Genomic DNA, 17,496 nt, shown 5'->3' with positions numbered 1-17,496 from the left:
TATCAGGCATTTCCTTTTTGCAATACATGTTTTAACCTTCCAGCTTTGACGCGGTTGCTTAAAAAACCTCTCCAAATGTGCTACAGAGTTCTTACAGGTCTATCACATTCTCTAATAATCGGTAAACATCACACTAATATGAAAGCTCCATAGAATAGTTTTATATATATTTTTGTTTTGGATCGTCCGTCCGATAACCATTTCTCGACCGACCGTTTGTTTCCACTTCTAACACGTCTCCATCTCCAACATACACACACACACGTTAATTCCTGTTCCCGCCTTGCAACAATGAACACCACAAACGTACCGCAGAATTAATATAGGTGTATATATCTTCATAGCCAAAACGCACGAAAACGTTGTGCGTTGTTCTGTAGAAAAAATGCACAAAAAAAGTCTATCATCTAACGTTGGATTCGTTCGCTGTATAAGTAATCTTGTGTTTGTTGCCTCGGGTCAGCTAGTTATCCTTCGTAACAACAGTGTGTAAAAAGTAAGTGTAAGTGTGGGCTCCGTTGGTAAATCTCTAGGTTTTGGTTTTCTGGTGATAGTCTAGTACACGATTTAACTTAACTTAACGACAGAACAACGGCGTGTAATATTGTATACCTCCAAACAAAACGATTAGCTCGAAAAAGGCAAGAATAACTTGGAAGATCTGTGTTCCAGTCCCTGCACTACTTGGTTTCCGTGATTTTAAGCTGCACATCCAGTAGCAAAAAACTATGACTAGTAAACTAAATGAAAAGCGAAAAAATGTTTAGCTGCTTCTACTCTTTGTAAACATGGAAGTGAAAATCGAATGCTGGAACATTTCCGCCTTCATGCCATATCCGTGCCTATCCGTTCGTACCTCCCACAGTTTCGTTTCGTTTACTGTACGCACATTTTGTCCGCTGTGACGTTGCAAGACAACGTGTGGTTGTGAACATTGAATTTACACACAAAATAACACTTATGCCATAAAGTTACTAAGGTATGAATGCCCGCTTTTTTCCAGCACACAAAGCACAAACGTCAAGTCTCGCACTCGCACTTATCGCCCCGGGGATTTCGTCTAGTTGTCCTCTAGAAGTAAATTTTACATTAGGGAGCGTATTTCACTATCTTTGGATTGTGATGGTTTGATTGTTCCCCCATTGGCAGACACATCATTTGCGCAGGAAGAAGCGTTTGTGCGTCGGCGATTGTTTTTCGATGGAAAGAAAACCTAAAACATAGGAAAACAAATAAGTGTTTTAAATAAACTCCGGTGCTAATGATAAAGACTCGGGGAAAATAACTACCTTCATTGCACCTCGTACCATCAATCGGAACCAGTACAGCTGGGGTAAAAAGAGTGCCAAAATGCTGACCTTGCATCCCCATGGCAAATTCCAAACGGCCTGTAAGAAATCGGAGGTGGTGATAGAAATTATGCGGGAAACAGGCACTGAGCATTGTTTATCTTATCAACACGGAACGCATCAGGTTACCTCGAAAAATGGTTTGTTCACCACCTGGCTGTAGTAGTAGCACACGTAAGGCATGAGGAAGACACGACACCAGAAGAACGTTACCAGCATTAGCAGGCCATTGATGACGTACATTTTCGACTGCTTCAGTCCCATTACGCTGAGGATGCTCCGGAACGAAACGAACGGCGTGGACAGTTCCATCATGAACATGAAACTGAAAACACAGTCTCCGAGGCCGCCCCGAAGGTACTGCAAAAGAACAAATCGAAGCAGGTGAGCAACCGCACACGGTGTGTTTTTTTACACATTAAAGCCTACCGAAATTACGATCAACCCATACGAGCCAATAAACAGGTGATGGAACACCATCAAAGGATGCGACGCCAGGTACTTGGCAAAGCTGGGTATGCCCATTTTACTCTGGCCAACGAAGGATAGTGTGCCCTGCTCCATGCTCGGGATGTCGTCAAAGACTTCAAACTGCAGACCGTGTGTCGCACTTTCGCCAGGCTTTGCCACGCCACTATTAGCCAAACCATTGTTGCCGACATTGTTGTTATCTCCGGCTCGATCTGCCTGAAGACCGAGCTTCGCTTTGATTTTTATTGCAGCTTCAGCAGCGTAGATTTTGTACATGGACCAAAGGTCGTAGAAAAAGTACGACGCAGCGAACCAGGCGTACGATTCCGAGAGAAAATGTGAAGCATGTAGGAAATTTCTTGGGCACGACCATCGGCACACAAAAAGGCCGGCAATGCAGGAAAAGGCAGCCTGAACGGCCGAGACAAGCCTGCGAAAGAAGAATGAAAAAGTAACAGTGTGTCAAGATCGTACGATGTGATCTAAGTGTAATTTCACATTTTGCTACTTACTTGTTCGTGATATCCAAAACGTCCGACACGCGCAATCGGTAACGCTTGACAAAGTTGTGTCCGATGGAGGTCTTCAACAGGAGCTTGTTGAGAAACTCGGTAAGCGCCACGAAGTACACGAATCCTAAGCTGATAAGCAGTGCGCCCTTCTGCACCGTTATCCGATCACTTGGGTTCAACGTGGACAGACTGGCACAGGCCAGCGCAAACGAACCGACCGAGTAAAGCAGCGAGAACACACAGCCCTGTGTGTTTACCTTTTCCGCCATGGTGATGCGTACGATTGTTCTTCGTTTTCTTTTCACTTGTATCTGAGTATCTCCGAATGTGCGGGATACGGAAAGGATTATTTTTGACTATTTTCAAGCGTAGCTTCTTGACCAAAAGTAAAGTCACATTCACGAGTTGCTGGAGCACCACAACTAACTGGAGGACTTATAACTTTTGCATTATCATCATTAGTCTGCTTTTGTAACGATCGGCGTTGAAGTACGCTAAATGAGAAAAAAAGAAATACAAACTGTCTTAGGTGGAGGTCAACAGGAGTCAATTACGGTGCCAAATATGACATGACAAAGCAAAAGAAAAGGTAAACCACACCGTCATCCACGCACCGTGCTCGACTGGGACGGTTGCGGGTTACGTATTAGGAAAACGTAAGGAAAATAAACGGATGAATCAACTTTCGATTAGCGTTTCAACGCCCGTTGTGTCTGCTTCGCCGTCTACTACTGTCCTAGATCCGCGTACGGGCAGTGGTCCCGGGGGTCGTGGCGCTTACATAATAATCATGCCCTCTCCAAAGGTAAGGCTGGGGTGTTGTTTTGATGTCCGAGTTGTTACATCCGCGAGCGATGAAAACTCTTATCTCGCGGCTTTAAGTAAGAGCAACACAAAGGGAAGAGGATGGGCCTGATAATAAAGCCTGCTATTTAGAGGCTAACACAAACAACCGATAGCGCGGACGGCACGTGCACGTGCGCCTTTACCGCACCTGTAAGGCGTCGGGAGGACAAAATCCACCGAAATCGTGCTGCCACCGGAAACGTTCACTTTTTTAACCTACCATCGAGTAACGAAAGGATACGTACAGCTACATACAATCGAACTGCGGCACTACCTTCCACAGGTGTATTTTGTAGTGAATGAAGGAGGCGTCTGACGTATTGCGCTGCGAAGTAATTTCATAATCTGGCCAGCTGTCAAAAATGGCTGAAATTGTATGAAGGTATTGGTGTGAGGCACTTTTTGCCGTCGGTTTAGAGATTAGAGGAGTGGACTGTAACGTTTGTCTTTGCTAAGTAACTTTTTTCATACATTTATCGTTAAAAAAAGGTGAAACAACAAGCAATCGGCTAGTTGCATTTAGGTCTTTTTAATTTTCTATCCTCTTTTTCAATTGATATATCTTCTTTTGATTGAAGACAAGAAATAAAGCATAACAGAAGAATATGAAAAACAACGTTACAAAACAATGTATACTGAGATTCAGAAAAACCACCTCACGTATTTATTGCTTCGGCAAAGTATGCACCTTTAATAAAAGTTTCACATTCATATGATTAGAATATTTGAAGGACAAAGTTGGCTAGATCCGAATCTCGAAAACGGCCAGTTCTGGCAGCGTAGGATATAAAATGAGCCAAATACGTTTGGTTGTGCACACGATGCAACAAATGGGACATCGGTCCCGTGGCATGTACGGCTGCAAATCCTTCACGATTGCTAGATCGGAGCACTATTATCAGGCTATCTTCGAGGGTATCGCTAAAATGTGAATAAAAATTGTCAACCAATTTATTCAAAACCATTGCATACCACGCGTTTGATCGCGTTCAATACCTCAGTTTCCACATTGTTGACCGCACGGTGGCGTCCAGCTCCTGCAGAGAGATCTCTTTCATTGAGTCCGCAATTGCAACGAGCAGAAAACCTTCTGATGTATGCACGGAATGTAATGCACCGAGAGTTAGATTTTGGAATGCGCCTGGTTTCTTCAGTTCTAACTGATTGTATAAGCCAAGCACATATTCACTGTCATCCCCGGAGTTCAGAAGATCATTCATGTCCGCCGATACCCGGTAGGATAAATCATCTTGCATTTTTTGCCCTTCCCAGGCAGCAACAAAATTGTCCTTACATGATGGTGTCGTACAATCAAAGGATCCTGCGATGACGTTCAGCTGCTTTCCCGTATCACTCCGGAGTAGCTGCGTTTGGACGCTTGGGCAGTGTGTGGGCTCGGGAGACGTAAACGTCCAGCTTTCGTTCGGCGTGTGTGCGTAAAGCGCGGCCGGAAAGGGCATTACTATTTCCCCGTTGGTAACCAGCGCCGTCCGACGTCCGACCACCTGCGCCCACTGCACAATTGATGCTACTTCGTGCGTTTGATAATTATGCTCAACGTTTATGCATTCGTCCGCTGGTTCCACCCCCGCGTCCAATCCAATCGTGTTGGGACGAGTTTCAATGCCGCAAAACAAGGCCGTTGGGTTAAACTTAGCCCAACGATCTTGTGACGCACGCAGCAAAGCCAGATGAGGAAAAGATTCCCAGATCGGGGTTTGCTGAGCGCCAGACGATTCTGCCATGCCCAGGGCAACGAACAGGGCCACGTTCTTCGCTCGCCGATTGTTTTTCGGCACGCGAAACGCATTACGTAGCTCCGCGAGGTTCGTTTCAAACCATACCGATTGCTCTGAAAGAAGTAGAGGAAAAGTAAAACCCGCGGACAACCTCTGCCCCAAATGTGTGCAACACAACAAACCTGGGGGCAAATCAACCGTATGCAGTTCAATAGTGGCGACAAGTTGTTCCTCATTCTCGTACGATATTACGAACGCGACGCAAATAAAAATGATCGCCAACACAACCACTATAAGCAGTCCAATGCACAGTTTACTCAGGATGGAATTAATTTTGCATCGGGGAAAGCCGCTGGTAAGTTTTTGGCGATCATTTTCAGAGCCTTCAGGGTGGTTTACGCCCGTATCCAGATGAAATTCTTCCCGCTGCATCCTGTCGTCAAAAGTCCTACGGGTCTTTATAGCGCACGAGAAAGATCGATTGGTAGAGGAAACGACTAATGAAAGCGCGCAACTGCTTCTAATAATTGATACGCACTTCGACCGTATCGTACTGTGTACTGATGAGATACTGAAGTGCGCGCTGATGCTGGAGAAACATGAGCATTTTACGATACCACGTTACGATCACTTGTTTGCTGTGGGATGGAACGATGCCTATCACGGCAAGGGTGGGATAAAGCTGTAAAGATGGAGATAATGATGCATTCGTGCGCAGATTTGGGTAGCGTTATCTTGCAACTAACGTCTCGTAACGTTGCTGAGGAACATTCCGAAGGGTTTTGAGAGAATAAAAATTATATAGAAAATTAAGCTTTCAAAATGTGAAAGTTCACGAGAGGTTTTGTAAGTGATAAGCGGAAATTGTACTGAATGTGACAAAGTTAACTACTGCTTGAGGTTCTAATAAAGCGGAAAGTAAAACAAAAGTTTGTATTTTACTGAATGAAAATTTTTATTCTTTTTTTGTTTATTTTTTATATGCTTGAATGTTTATTTCCATACTAACACAGGAAAGAGATAAGGAAAAAAACGGATCATAAGCCATGCCATTCTTCGAATTAAAAGCTTCCACTGTGTGTATTCTCGTGATCATCCTACAGCACACAACATTCGTACGTAATTCGTAATTTCAACCGGTCGGTATTGCAATCGCGAATATCAAACAGAATATTAGCGATCGATTTTCGATAACCCATTACCAGCCAGGGGTGTGCGGACCTAATTTTCTTTGGACAAACCAGCAAAGCAACAAAAGCCAGTTCAATTACATGCCGATTCGATAAAGGTATGTTCTTACTAAGAAACAATGTCAGGTGAAAATAGTTGCCTGATTTGTGTAGAGAAAAATTCTCGAGGGATTTCGATAGGCTAACTATGCATATCTTTGTTCATCGTCCTTTGGATCACGAGAAAACGTGGACAAAACGCGAAAGAAAAGAAGTAAGGTGTTGGTAGAAGGTTCAGAGGAGGCTTAAATATCGTCAATGTTAAGATCTTCGCCATCCTCGTCGTCCTCCACGGCAGCAGCTGCAGCCTTCTTCGGTTCCGGCTTGGTCGGTCCCTTGCGCAGTGAATCCACCTTCGCGCGATCATCATACTCAATTTCGACCTCCGAGTCGTCATCCTCCTCGGATGACTCCTCCTCCTCGGCCTCCTGCAGCCACTGGACGAACGGTTTGGCCCGCTCATGGATCTGCGCGGCAACCTCCTTCGACACGTACTTCTTGCTGACCTTCTGCGACCAGTCGAGGATAACTTTCTCGTCCAGGACGTCACTGTCGTAGAACAGCTTGAGGATGCCGGGCACCTTGTCCATCAGTTTGTCGGCGTGCAGCGAGATGATCTGCTCTAGGCCACCAATAAAGTACTTCTGCGCCTTCTTGTCTTCGTGTGTAAAGCGCAGCAGCAAATTCCGATACTTGCGCGCCTCTTGCGTGATGTTGGAAGTGAACAATAATTCCGCCAGCACCAGCGTCGACTTCGACTGGATATCGAGCCGACTCGCCTCCGTCACCAGCTCCTTATGCACCTGCAAGTTGTCCAGCTCACCTGCGTCCCGCTTCTTCTTGACCAGCTCGTAGAAAATGTCCATGCGCTCCTTTTCCGTTTTGTCAAAGTCGTCCGAGACGGTCATGTTCTTGGCGCCATCGGTGAGATCCTGCATCCGGGCCCGCACCGCCTCCTCAGACGTATCGACGGTCCAGCTGACATCGTCCTCGCCGTTAGCAATTACACCCGCAGCCACGACACTCCCGGTTGTGCCCACAAGCGACTCGTTCGGTGACTCATCACCGTTGGTCTCACCGTTGTCGTGCGCCGATCCGTTGGCGGTGGTGTTCAGACCGACCGTCGAATCGTCACCGTTCTCACCCTTCTTCGAGCGCTTGTTACGCTTTCCTTCAGTCAACGACGCACCCTGACTAGCCGGGTTCACGTTCGGCGGATTCTTGATGATGTACGTGTTCACCTTGTGGTTCACCTCGAGGGGACCGTGGAAACCACAAGCTTTACAGCCCTGCGAGATGGTTCCCTTCTTGGACGAGACCAGCAAATCGGTTTCCGGATTGTCGCACTCAGGGCACAGCACGTACTTACGAATGAACCCGTCGAGTAGATCCTGCAACTTGGTCGCATCATGCGATCCATTCACGATGAAACGTTCGTTCTAGAATTGATAGAAGAAAAAAATAATGGTCATAATCAATTACAACCGAACTCAACCAGTCAGCGCAAAACACTCCCATTAATTCTTACCTTGTGATCAAACTGGGTTTGCGCACCCAGTTCGCACCCGAAGTACTTCGTCGGATAGGTTGCAGGCCGTCCAATAGCTCTGGCCACGTCCACCATGTTCACAATAACCGTCTTGATGCCGTTACCTTTACCTTCCACCTTCGCGTTGATACGCGGCATCTTGTAGCGATAGAAGATGTCAGTGACATTGCGATTCACGTTCACGGTAGCCATTTTTGCGACAGGCGTGTGATGCAGCGCACTCTTTTTACAACAAACGGGACGAAGCTGTTGATCTGCACGAAGATTAATGGAATGATTTATATGAGATTTTAATTACAAACAATGAAATGCAATGATAAAGTTATATACCTTACAGACTCAGGAATTCGTTCCTACTATAGTTCACACACTCGCAAGTGGTGTTCGTCAGCGGGAACTCTTCGATCCGATCTATTCGGCTATTGAACGCAGAACCAGATCGTCCGTCTGCAATTTGAACGCCGGCGCCGACAGCCTAACGATAGTATATGATGCTCGTGATTCTACTTCATGCAAAACAACTCTTCCCCGGGTGTTTCAACTATGGATGGGGAGAAGGGTTCAGATAGCACTGCACCGTTGTGGTGATGATTCTTAACGAAACCAACGAGACGGCTGCTGCAAGCTGACCAAATTCATCTGTTCACCGGTGAAGCGATCGATGATCGGTCGATTTTTTTGCGAATGCAATCCTCCAGTGGCGATTACGGCGTACTCGAATCTGCTGTGTGCCGTTGTTGTTGGTGACAAAAGCATTTGTGGGATGATGTGGTGATGGTGGCGCGTGGTGGGGCTTTTATCGACCCTCTTTCTTAGAGATAAATCAGCAGGATCAATTCCTCTGTTCACTTCCCGTCCTACGTGGTACGGGATTTGTTTTCCGCCTTGACACTGAGGCAACAATATATATATTGTCCTCTAGTTATAAACACACCAACACGTTACTTCCACTGTCTACCAAGGTAGCCTTTTTCGCAGATCAATCTACCGTGCATAATCAATACAAACAAATGACAAAAACAGAATAAAATCCTTAATTATTAGAAATGTTCAATCTTGAACGAGTATCATTTAGCAACGAAAAAGAAAATAGGGTATGATTGAATTATAAGAACGATAGTTAACGCATAATCGAATACTACGGTCAAACAAATTGCAAGCTATTCTATAGCCTATTCCCGAAGTATTAGGTGTTTATATACGTGTCGAGTTTTTTTTAAATTTTCGTATGTATGGCAAAAAGCAACTGTCGGCAAAGTAACGACGCACCAGAACAGTTTATCTTCTTGATTCTTGATAGCTCATGTAGAATTTAGTAGAAATGTTAAACATTCTTTTCCTACCACAAATAGAGAATATTCACCTCTTTCAGCTTGCTGTTCCAAACGAATGCGGGAGACACTCTTTCGCCAAATGCAGACGTTGATTTTCGCTGCTTTAAGCGAGCGAATGTAGCGACGGATTAGCGATGCACAGCTCGTACAATATATTCGTTAAGACGATACTTATCACAATTTAAATAAAAATATACAGGTGCCTAATTTTGCTTCAATTTTTCACGTTTCCCTGAACGGTTGTAATTTCCGGTGTCTATTGCTAGAATATTTTGAAGTCCTGCCAACGATTGAAAGAATGAAAGAAAATGCATCAGTTGCTAGGCAAAGGATGTGTTCGTGGAGCAGCAGCAAAAACACTAAGAAACGTACCTATGACTTTTACTGCTCCTATGAGAAATCATGCACGTCGTACCACTGAAACTCCGTGATATGGAAGATAGCGGTGCTCCTTTGAGTGCTGGTGTTTCTGGAAACAAAGAGAAAAGTAAAGTGAGAAATATTAAAGCATCAAACTGGATTGATAAAAATTATCATTGGATAGCTTGTTACAAGATATCAGTAAATCACATCTATAAAACGCAGGATTAATGACCTTATTTATGGTAATTTGAATTTATAATGGATCAAATAGAAATGGTGAACGTAATGATACTTTTTTTAATTATTATGAAAACAAAGCTCTCAAACAGGAACAGTTACCATTTACCATTTACGAAACAAACCTTCCATTGTCAATCATTTATTATACGATCGAAACTAGTATTGTTTTTGGTGGTTTGGTTGGGTAGTTATTTCTTCGCCAAAGTTGCATTCGTGGCAACCGCAGACTTTACTTTTCTATAATATTGTGAAGCACTTACCTTGTACGCTTTCTAAAGGCATATAAAACGATAGGCGCCGCTCCAGGCGATCCTTTTGGCTGGTAATCAATTAACCCAACTTTCGGCAAATCAGTAAGGATGCAGACCTAAACAACGTCACGCACTTCCACTTCGACCCCGCTCGGATGATGATGATGCAGACGACAGATGTTGGCTAGAAGAGGAAGTGCACTCTTGCAGCTGTTTCCAGCGATTCTAGGATTCACGCTACGTGCATACGTAATGCCGTCGACACGTAAGGCAAATATGTTTTAGCTGTGAAATAAATTCAAGAAAAGAAAAAAATCTCTGATAGGTGCAAAATGTTCCCTGCGCTCAATAGCTCGACAACTTGCTAATTGTTCAACATGGAAAAGAGGGCGATACCCACATACAATTGTCTGAAAAAATTGTCCTCCATTACCCTCGTAGATCAATAAGACTGCGGCTCAGGATATTTCGAGCATAACCGACACCGGAGGAAATCAGGTTACTACTTTCGATTGTAGATCGAAGGGAGCCACGACATAGCTGGGCCTCACAAATATGGCGAGTCTAAAATTCTTATCATTGTTACCAATACCATTTTCGAATGTGAATAGAAAAATCAATACGATTCTAATCACGCTGCCATTGGCTTAATAACTTTGACGACATTGTGGCTTTAATTGATGGAGTTCAATAAACCATTACGCAAGTAAAATTTCTCGGTTTTAAGTTCATTACTGCTGCCATGCGAAAAAATTGCTCGCTGATTCGAATGAGACCGTCGTGAGCTCGCTCGAATGCGTGTGAGAGAAAGAGACGAAATTTACCACGTCCCTCCTGGTATTTCAACAGGAAAAGAATGGCGAAGATTTTTCTCACGCAATTTACCAACTACCATACCGAGAATAACTCGAACATTTTATGAAAATGTCAAAAATACTTACACGTTATGGAAAATGGATGGGAAAACACATACACGCCCGACGGATTATTGAAGCAACTATCGCAAAACTTTGCTCACAATTTTCCCACACAACTGGTGAAGTCACGAACTACTTTGGAAGTGATGAAAAATTTGCTGCAACGTGATAAACGCATGCTTCATAGTCTTCCCACAAGAAGGGCTTGCGCTTAAATGTTGTTTTATGGCGAATATATCTTCTTTCCTAGTCTCACTTGCTAGTTTCTTCGAGTGTGAAAGACGTCACGAAGCAAAGTATGCACAGATCATATATGGGCTATGCTATGTTGTGGCAAGTCCAGGGTTGTATCTGTCTGCGGTTGTCAAAGAATGATCATAATTAATAGAAAGAATTTCGATTATTTCGATGATAATCACAGTTTATATTAATTTTAGTAGGCATTATATATATATATATATATATATATATATATATATATATATATATATATATATATATATATATATATTCATGCTAAACAGATGAATACTAACAGCAGCAAAAAGCAAAAAAAAACATTTAGCATTTTTTCCATAATATCAAGGTAACTGGAACAAAGCGGAACCTACGGTAGATGTCAGTGGTTTGTTACCAGCCCGCTACACGAGCCGCAAACTCCAACCGCAAACTCAAAAACCGTATAAGTTTACGTCAAAATCTTTGCGGTTCGTGTAGCCGCGTTTTGCGGTACCAATGCTGTCGCCAGTTAATGCAAGCGCAAAGTTCTTGATAGTCTAGGCACGCGTCATTCTCTGCTGTTTTTATTTTTGATATTTCAGTTTACTCAAAAAGCTTCCTTCAAAGCAAACAAGATCTTATTTCAGTTCACACTAAAAGTAAAATATGCATCCATCACATTATCGCCTTATGCATTTGCACCGGGTGCCACATTGCCGAAAAAAAACTGCCTATTAACCTTAAAATCCAACGGAAATGTAATTTAGTTTCATCATAGGCAGAGACGAATGGCTGAGGAGGTCAAAGTTTCTGAAATAAAAAAAAAGTTTCATCACGGGGAAATAAATCTCAAATTAAAAATTCTAGCTATAAAATGAATATTACCGTAACTACAAAAGAAACACGTAAACTTATCACCGTATGTCCGTTGATTTTGTTTTTGAGGTTTGTTATGTTTACATTTATTTCATTTTCGCCTTCTTCTTCTTTTTTTTATTACTTTGACACTTCGCAGGAGAATGTGGTCGCAGGAGAATCGCAGGGCCAACTCGTCAGAGCACTGACATCAGCCAACCTCATCAAATTCAACGTCTCATGGCATACCACAGATATGTATACCGTGTATGCTTGACAGAGGTAATCTTTCAATTCCACTAGTGTTTGGAAAATCAAATCCCACAGGGACTTGAATCTATTAATTCAAATCTATTCCGAATTCCAAAACTCCAAATCCTAATCCTAATCCGTTATATTTGTTAAATTCAGTGAATAATTTACTTAAGAATCAGCATATGTATTTGACAATCTTCTAATCAAATTAATACCACCATCGCTCTAGTCTTTTCAGAGAAATATGACGAAAATCGCATCAAATCACTACTGATATTTTGCCTTTTCCATAATAAAAACATGACATGAATTTCTGATGTGAGGTTTCCCGTTGTAAGTTTGTACATACATGAATTTTACTTGAAAGTTAAATCACGAATAACTTAACCTAAGTTCAATCCATTCTATCCAACGTTCCATTCTCGTAAACTGAAATCTTTCTGAAATTCCCGGTTGACAGAAATTGACATTGTTGCTGGTACTATGTAGTGCCAGCAAGAGTCCCAGCAATCTGCCATGGAAAAACTTGCTGGTACTACATGACAGCTGCAAAAAATTTGAATTTTTGTCAACCGGGTTGTCTACAGATCGACTTGTTCTTTAGAATCCGTCAAATGGGATTCAAATCTTTAGAATCTGTCAAATGGGATTCGAATCTGTAGAACTCGTCTAGGGATCGAATCTTCAAATCTTCCGAATCCCGATTCTGCCAACACTAATTTCAACACTGACCCAGCAAAAGAGTTTCATTTCGTTTCAGTAGGTCGTTCAGTTCACACGTATCTCCATTTAGACTTGATTCCTGCTGCGGAATTAGTGAGAGCAGTGCGAGTGAAGTTTAGTGATTGTGCAGTTCAGTGCAGCTAGCTCGACCGGCATTGATCAATTAATGTGAACAAGCGTGAAAAGGTATGTAATTTGATCATTGCATTTTCTGAAATGACATTTTCGCTCGCTTCCCAAGGTGCATAATTTTTGGTCATTGAAGTGCCAAATAGTATCTTTTTGGAATAACTAAAATAAAATGGCCGCCGTCAACTTCGATAGCAGACACTTATTCATTTTGTTACACAAGCGTGCCTAGATCATTTTTCGGTATTGTAAATAATTGAGACGCAGCTTAATGGTTGTGGCTTGGCGTCCGATCGAATGACGTATAATCTGTATATATTCTATGTTTTGATTGTATGGGATTGTTCGTTTCGAGTGAGTACTGTACATGCTTATCGCCGACTAAAAAGCAGCTGCCGAAGAATATTGGCCTTGTTCTTTTGGAAGTATCAAACCACTTATACTTAGAAGCACACGCATCCGCCCGCGTGCCGTCTAATTCCGCCACACACTCACACATAGTCAGTTAGGTCCTTCGAGGGAAACCGAAAGTTTACCTGCCATTGGCGCTGCCCTTTTTGTTTGCCTTGCCGGCTGAACTGAACAAACGTGTTTGGACGTTTTTGGTTCCGTTGTACCCGTTTTGTGTCAAGTTTTGTGAAAACCTTTGAGTGGTACTGGGAATAGGTATTGACAGATTCACTATGTTCCTATATTTTTGAGGTTTCTATTTCTTCGGAGTATCGAAACGCTCTTGGTTTTAATATCGTGGATATGATCGCCACCATTAACACTGTTTTCAGTGGAATAAAATGGCGGTTAGGCAGTTTTTTGTCGATCCATGCAGTTGTGTATTTTGATGATGCCACATTTTGTAACACTTACTGTTTTCTTTGGTTATGGTATTCTGTGTTAGTTGGTTCAATGCAACCAAGAATGCTGAGCATCATATTTCAGCCTCGTCATGAAAATGTACATGTTCAGGGTATGATGGGAGAATGAAAAGAAAGCGATAAGGAAAGGAAGAAAATAAATATCTTTAGTCGTGTGTGACAATCCGTTAAACAAAGTGATGCTAAAGCCACCAAAGAAGATAACAAAGTAAGCGACAAAAAAGTAGGTGAAAGCCTACTACTGAATCTGCTTTTTGTTTCCCTTAAATGTTGCCCCAACAATAGAAGTTAAATTTGAACGACTATTCGTCGATCGTCCTTATCGAAAGTTGTCTTTAGTTATGTCTCTGAAATTCATGTTCAATAGTGGGTACGAGTTGATATATTGTTGTAGAAGACTATAAAGCAATGTATTGAAAAATATCGAATTTTATTTTATTTCATAAAACAATTTTTCTACCTTTGCGCTTCCTTCGACCTTAAATAATGCGATTTAAACCAATCTAGTGGTAGTTTTATTGTTGTCGGTAGATAGGAGATCATTAGTGGATTTGAATGAAATACATTACAGGGAATTTAAATAAATATCAAATGTAAGTAAATCAATTTTTTTAAAGGCTAATTCGCAATGAGCGGCAAGTGACAAGTGGCAAGTTGCAGCGTACCTGCTCTGTGCGAATGGGGCCTAGCAACAAGTAGTTACTTACAACCGAGTAATTTTTGCCGATAGAAATACAATAGAACCGAGTTTATTTTTGCAGGCAAAAGTAGGAGGTTGACAACTCGTTTAATTACAAGATGCCAAATAAAAACTTGTTAGTTTTCGTGATTGGTTTTGAATAACTTCCGACTTTTATTACAGGAATATTATTTTGTAGCATCAAAGATTTGTTTTTTATTTATTGAAGATCAAATCATTAAAATGCATACCATCCTGTTTGTGTGAGTGATTTTAGTTACCAGCAAGTACTTGCTACAGTGCGAACGGCTACTTGCCTACTTACTTGCAACTTGCATCTGCCGACGTGCAGCCTTAATTTTAGGCCTTTACCTGATCAAACTTTAAAAAATATTGAGAACTCATGAAAATCATGGTATACAATGTGAACTAAGATTGAAAAAGATTTATTGAACACCTTTTAATATTTTGTTTGGCCTCCTTTGGGATTACCAAACGGGTTTCAAGCGGCTAGGCATCGAATCAATTAATTTTGTGGTGAATTCAAGTTCGATATTGTCTTTTTGGGAGTAACTGTATATCAGTCATTCCTGCACCAAACGCGCAGTATGTTTGGGATCGTTATCCTGCTGGTAAAAGTAAACTGCTGAAAGTTGCGATTTTGCCGCACTTTCTTTGACTTTTTTTTTATATTTGGATGGCCAAGCCGTATCGTACTTGTTTTACCAAAAATATTACATTTTTCTTAACCTAATGCTAATTGTAGCGTGGCATTTTCTCCAGCTTACCGCGGCTGTAACCTTATCCCGGGTTAACTCAGTTGTTGACGGGTTGGCTGTGGACTGTGCCGGCGGGTTGTGCTGTGGTCTGTGAGTTGGGTCTTGTGGATGGTGCGGGGTGGCTGGATATCGCATGTGTGGTGCTCGGCAGCCGCAAGCGATGCCGCCCCCTACCACACGCTATCCCGTACTCGAGGTCCATTGCATCCATATCTACACGTTAATTCACACAACAAAAGGAAGACAGGGAATTTGGATGGAAGCAGGATTGTTTTACAGTGCGATTCCATATTTTTCTGGCATATTTAAAGATAAATCCACGCGTATTTGAAATCCTTTTGCCCCAGGATGTCACGGATGGGGGTCGCGGGGGCCTCCCCAATACCTGGAGCTCGGCTAATAGTTTGGGACGTGAGGCGTCGAAATCCACGCATGACCAGAGGATGTGGTCAGTCTCGTGGAATCCTTCGCCGCAGCCGCATGCTTTGCAGTCAACCAAGCCTACACGTTGCAGGTGTCCATTCATCGCAAAATGGTTTGACATAAGTCTAGACATCATGCTGATGAACGCGCAACCCACTCCGAATCCTTTGAACCAGGGGCGCAAAGTTATCTGGGGTGTGATCGAATGCAGAAACCTCCCGAGCTCATCATCATCCCACCTCCTCTGCCACCTAGATAAGCAGAGTTGTGACATGGAAAGGAACTCGTGAAGCGGAATCGGCCTCTCAAAGAAGCTGTCCTCGTGGGCACCGCGTTTGGCTTGAATGTCGGCCATTTCGTTGCCCACAATGCCGCAATACGCTGGAACTTATATTTGCGATATCCATCCTGAACGCTTTATCAAACATTGAGCACAAGACGTCGTGTATTTTATGAATAATGTGATCTTTGCTCTTAAGAGAATTGGCTGAGCAGCACTTAGACCGTCTATGAAAATGTGAAAAGTGTCAGGTGGTCTCGCGCTGATGATCATCCATCAGTCCATGAAAGATGGGTATCAGTTCTGCAATGTAGCCGGGAGCATGGCTGGCGCAGTTTATGGTAGATCTCGGAGGTGTGGTTAAACACTCCGAAACCCGTGCCTTCGTGCGAGGAGGAGCCGTCTGTGTAAAATGTGTTGCCCGTCGGTAAGTGGCCAAACTTCTTCACACAAATTCTGGGAATGGACATCGTGCGTAGGGAATCGGGCATTTCCTTGGTTTCCGCCTTGAATAAGGTGTCTATAGAAATTAGGGAATTGTAGGATTCTGGGAGAGCAGTACGATAATGTAAGCTAGGGCAGACCTGAAGTGATAGAAAATCATGAAAAGTTTTCATGATTTTGCATTTTGAGCCCACCTCAAAATTCTCTAGCACTAAAGGATTAGATACACTGGCTCGTATAAGAAGGCGAAGCGAAAGCTGGGTGAAACGAAGAATCAGCGGCATCACCATTCCAAGGACATATTATGTGTTGAGTTCATGCTTCCTAGAGCAATACGCAAACAACGGTACTGGATCCGCTCGAGCTTGATCAAGTGCGTCTCGGCCGCCCAGTGGAAGCAGATGCAACCATAACCAGATCGTGGTCTGGTATAGCCTCAGGAGATCAGAGGGATGAGCTCAAGAAGTTGATCCTCTTACTACATTTCTGTAGTAAGGAATTGACATGTGACCTCCACACATTTTTTTTTGTATCGAACCATACGCTTAGGTATCCAAAAGTTCTGGCAATTGTGATGTTTGTGCCATAGAGAAAAACATCAAAGACCGGGTTAACCAGTCTGTTGTTCTCCGTGTCATTTCCGATTTTTGAGGCGAAAATTCGATACCTAGGCTGGCCGCCCACATGGTGAGATTATCCAGTGTGGATTGAAGGGGATTTGTAAACCGGCGATGGTCTTTGCTGCCAATTGCCGAAGTGTGCAATTCGGCGCTATAACAACGCTTTCCACCGTCGTACTTTATGGTCTGTATTACATGCTTCGCGTCCAGCTCCTCATTTTTCGTTATCCAGACAATTGTTTGCCCATCGCTATCAAACAAATTTATTTTGGTTTCGTATGTGAACAATACATAACATGGGCTTTTATTCACTTTGTTTTTTTTTAGCAAATTCTAATCTTTTCCTTTTGGCAGCAGATACGATTTTTTTAATACTTTTCGCACAGCCTGAACAGAAACTGATTTTCAAATAGTTCAA

The 17,496-nt window shown here is 42.8% G+C and overlaps 4 protein-coding genes across 4 annotated transcripts; all 4 read right to left on the bottom strand.

Moving 5' to 3' along the window:
• Positions 1 to 1,040: 1,040 nt before the first annotated feature.
• LOC131289976 (TLC domain-containing protein 3A) lies at positions 1,041 to 2,820 on the bottom strand. The gene is made up of 5 exons (XM_058319344.1): positions 2,333 to 2,820; positions 1,779 to 2,250; positions 1,479 to 1,709; positions 1,290 to 1,388; positions 1,041 to 1,213 (listed from the first exon to the last, which is right to left on the bottom strand). The coding sequence occupies exons 1-5, from the start codon at positions 2,599 to 2,601 to the stop codon at positions 1,085 to 1,087; spliced, it is 1,200 nt and encodes a 399-aa protein (XP_058175327.1). The 5' UTR covers positions 2,602 to 2,820; the 3' UTR covers positions 1,041 to 1,084.
• A 1,074-nt stretch (positions 2,821 to 3,894) lies between these two features.
• Positions 3,895 to 5,349, bottom strand: LOC131289975 (alkaline phosphatase 4-like). The gene is made up of 3 exons (XM_058319343.1): positions 5,100 to 5,349; positions 4,175 to 5,030; positions 3,895 to 4,099 (listed from the first exon to the last, which is right to left on the bottom strand). The coding sequence occupies exons 1-3, from the start codon at positions 5,347 to 5,349 to the stop codon at positions 3,895 to 3,897; spliced, it is 1,311 nt and encodes a 436-aa protein (XP_058175326.1).
• Positions 5,350 to 6,037: 688 nt separating this feature from the next.
• Positions 6,038 to 7,945, bottom strand: LOC131283967 (eukaryotic translation initiation factor 5). The gene is made up of 2 exons (XM_058312814.1): positions 7,675 to 7,945; positions 6,038 to 7,585 (listed from the first exon to the last, which is right to left on the bottom strand). The coding sequence occupies exons 1-2, from the start codon at positions 7,885 to 7,887 to the stop codon at positions 6,392 to 6,394; spliced, it is 1,407 nt and encodes a 468-aa protein (XP_058168797.1). The 5' UTR covers positions 7,888 to 7,945; the 3' UTR covers positions 6,038 to 6,391.
• Positions 7,946 to 9,098: 1,153 nt separating this feature from the next.
• Positions 9,099 to 10,961, bottom strand: LOC131288423 (uncharacterized). The gene is made up of 4 exons (XM_058317555.1): positions 10,825 to 10,961; positions 9,893 to 10,168; positions 9,402 to 9,498; positions 9,099 to 9,309 (listed from the first exon to the last, which is right to left on the bottom strand). Exons 2-4 carry the CDS (start codon positions 9,912 to 9,914, stop codon positions 9,252 to 9,254), a joined length of 177 nt encoding a protein of 58 aa, XP_058173538.1. The 5' UTR covers positions 9,915 to 10,168; positions 10,825 to 10,961; the 3' UTR covers positions 9,099 to 9,251.
• Positions 10,962 to 17,496: the final 6,535 nt, after the last annotated feature.

This window comes from Anopheles ziemanni, chromosome 3, assembly GCF_943734765.1.
Source record: "Anopheles ziemanni chromosome 3, idAnoZiCoDA_A2_x.2, whole genome shotgun sequence".
In the NCBI taxonomy this organism is placed as follows: domain Eukaryota; kingdom Metazoa; phylum Arthropoda; class Insecta; order Diptera; family Culicidae; genus Anopheles; species Anopheles ziemanni.
This window is presented reverse-complemented; position numbering and strand designations above follow the sequence as displayed.

What these genes read in the sequence shown, in the direction of transcription:
- LOC131288423 (XM_058317555.1), bottom strand. Translation starts at nt 9,914, where the DNA reads ATGCCTTTAGAAAGCGTACAAG. An exon ending in GCCTTTAGAAAGCGTACAAG is followed by an intron (nt 9,499 to 9,892) that starts GTAAGTGCTTCA and finishes CTTTGTTTCCAG; the next exon opens with AAACACCAGCACTCAAAGGA. An exon ending in AGGAGCAGTAAAAGTCATAG is followed by an intron (nt 9,310 to 9,401) that starts GTACGTTTCTTA and finishes AATCGTTGGCAG; the next exon opens with GACTTCAAAATATTCTAGCA.
- LOC131289975 (XM_058319343.1), bottom strand. Translation starts at nt 5,349, where the DNA reads ATGCAGCGGGAAGAATTTCATCTGGATACGGGCGTAAACCACCCTGAA. An exon ending in TACGGTTGATTTGCCCCCAG is followed by an intron (nt 5,031 to 5,099) that starts GTTTGTTGTGTT and finishes TACTTCTTTCAG; the next exon opens with AGCAATCGGTATGGTTTGAA. An exon ending in TCAACAATGTGGAAACTGAG is followed by an intron (nt 4,100 to 4,174) that starts GTATTGAACGCG and finishes TTCACATTTTAG; the next exon opens with CGATACCCTCGAAGATAGCC.
- LOC131283967 (XM_058312814.1), bottom strand. Translation starts at nt 7,887, where the DNA reads ATGGCTACCGTGAACGTGAATCGCAATGTCACTGACATCTTCTATCGC. An exon ending in AAACCCAGTTTGATCACAAG is followed by an intron (nt 7,586 to 7,674) that starts GTAAGAATTAAT and finishes TATCAATTCTAG; the next exon opens with AACGAACGTTTCATCGTGAA.
- LOC131289976 (XM_058319344.1), bottom strand. Translation starts at nt 2,601, where the DNA reads ATGGCGGAAAAGGTAAACACACAGGGCTGTGTGTTCTCGCTGCTTTAC. An exon ending in TGAACAAACCATTTTTCGAG is followed by an intron (nt 1,389 to 1,478) that starts GTAACCTGATGC and finishes GATTTCTTACAG; the next exon opens with GCCGTTTGGAATTTGCCATG. An exon ending in TGGTACGAGGTGCAATGAAG is followed by an intron (nt 1,214 to 1,289) that starts GTAGTTATTTTC and finishes CCTATGTTTTAG; the next exon opens with GTTTTCTTTCCATCGAAAAA.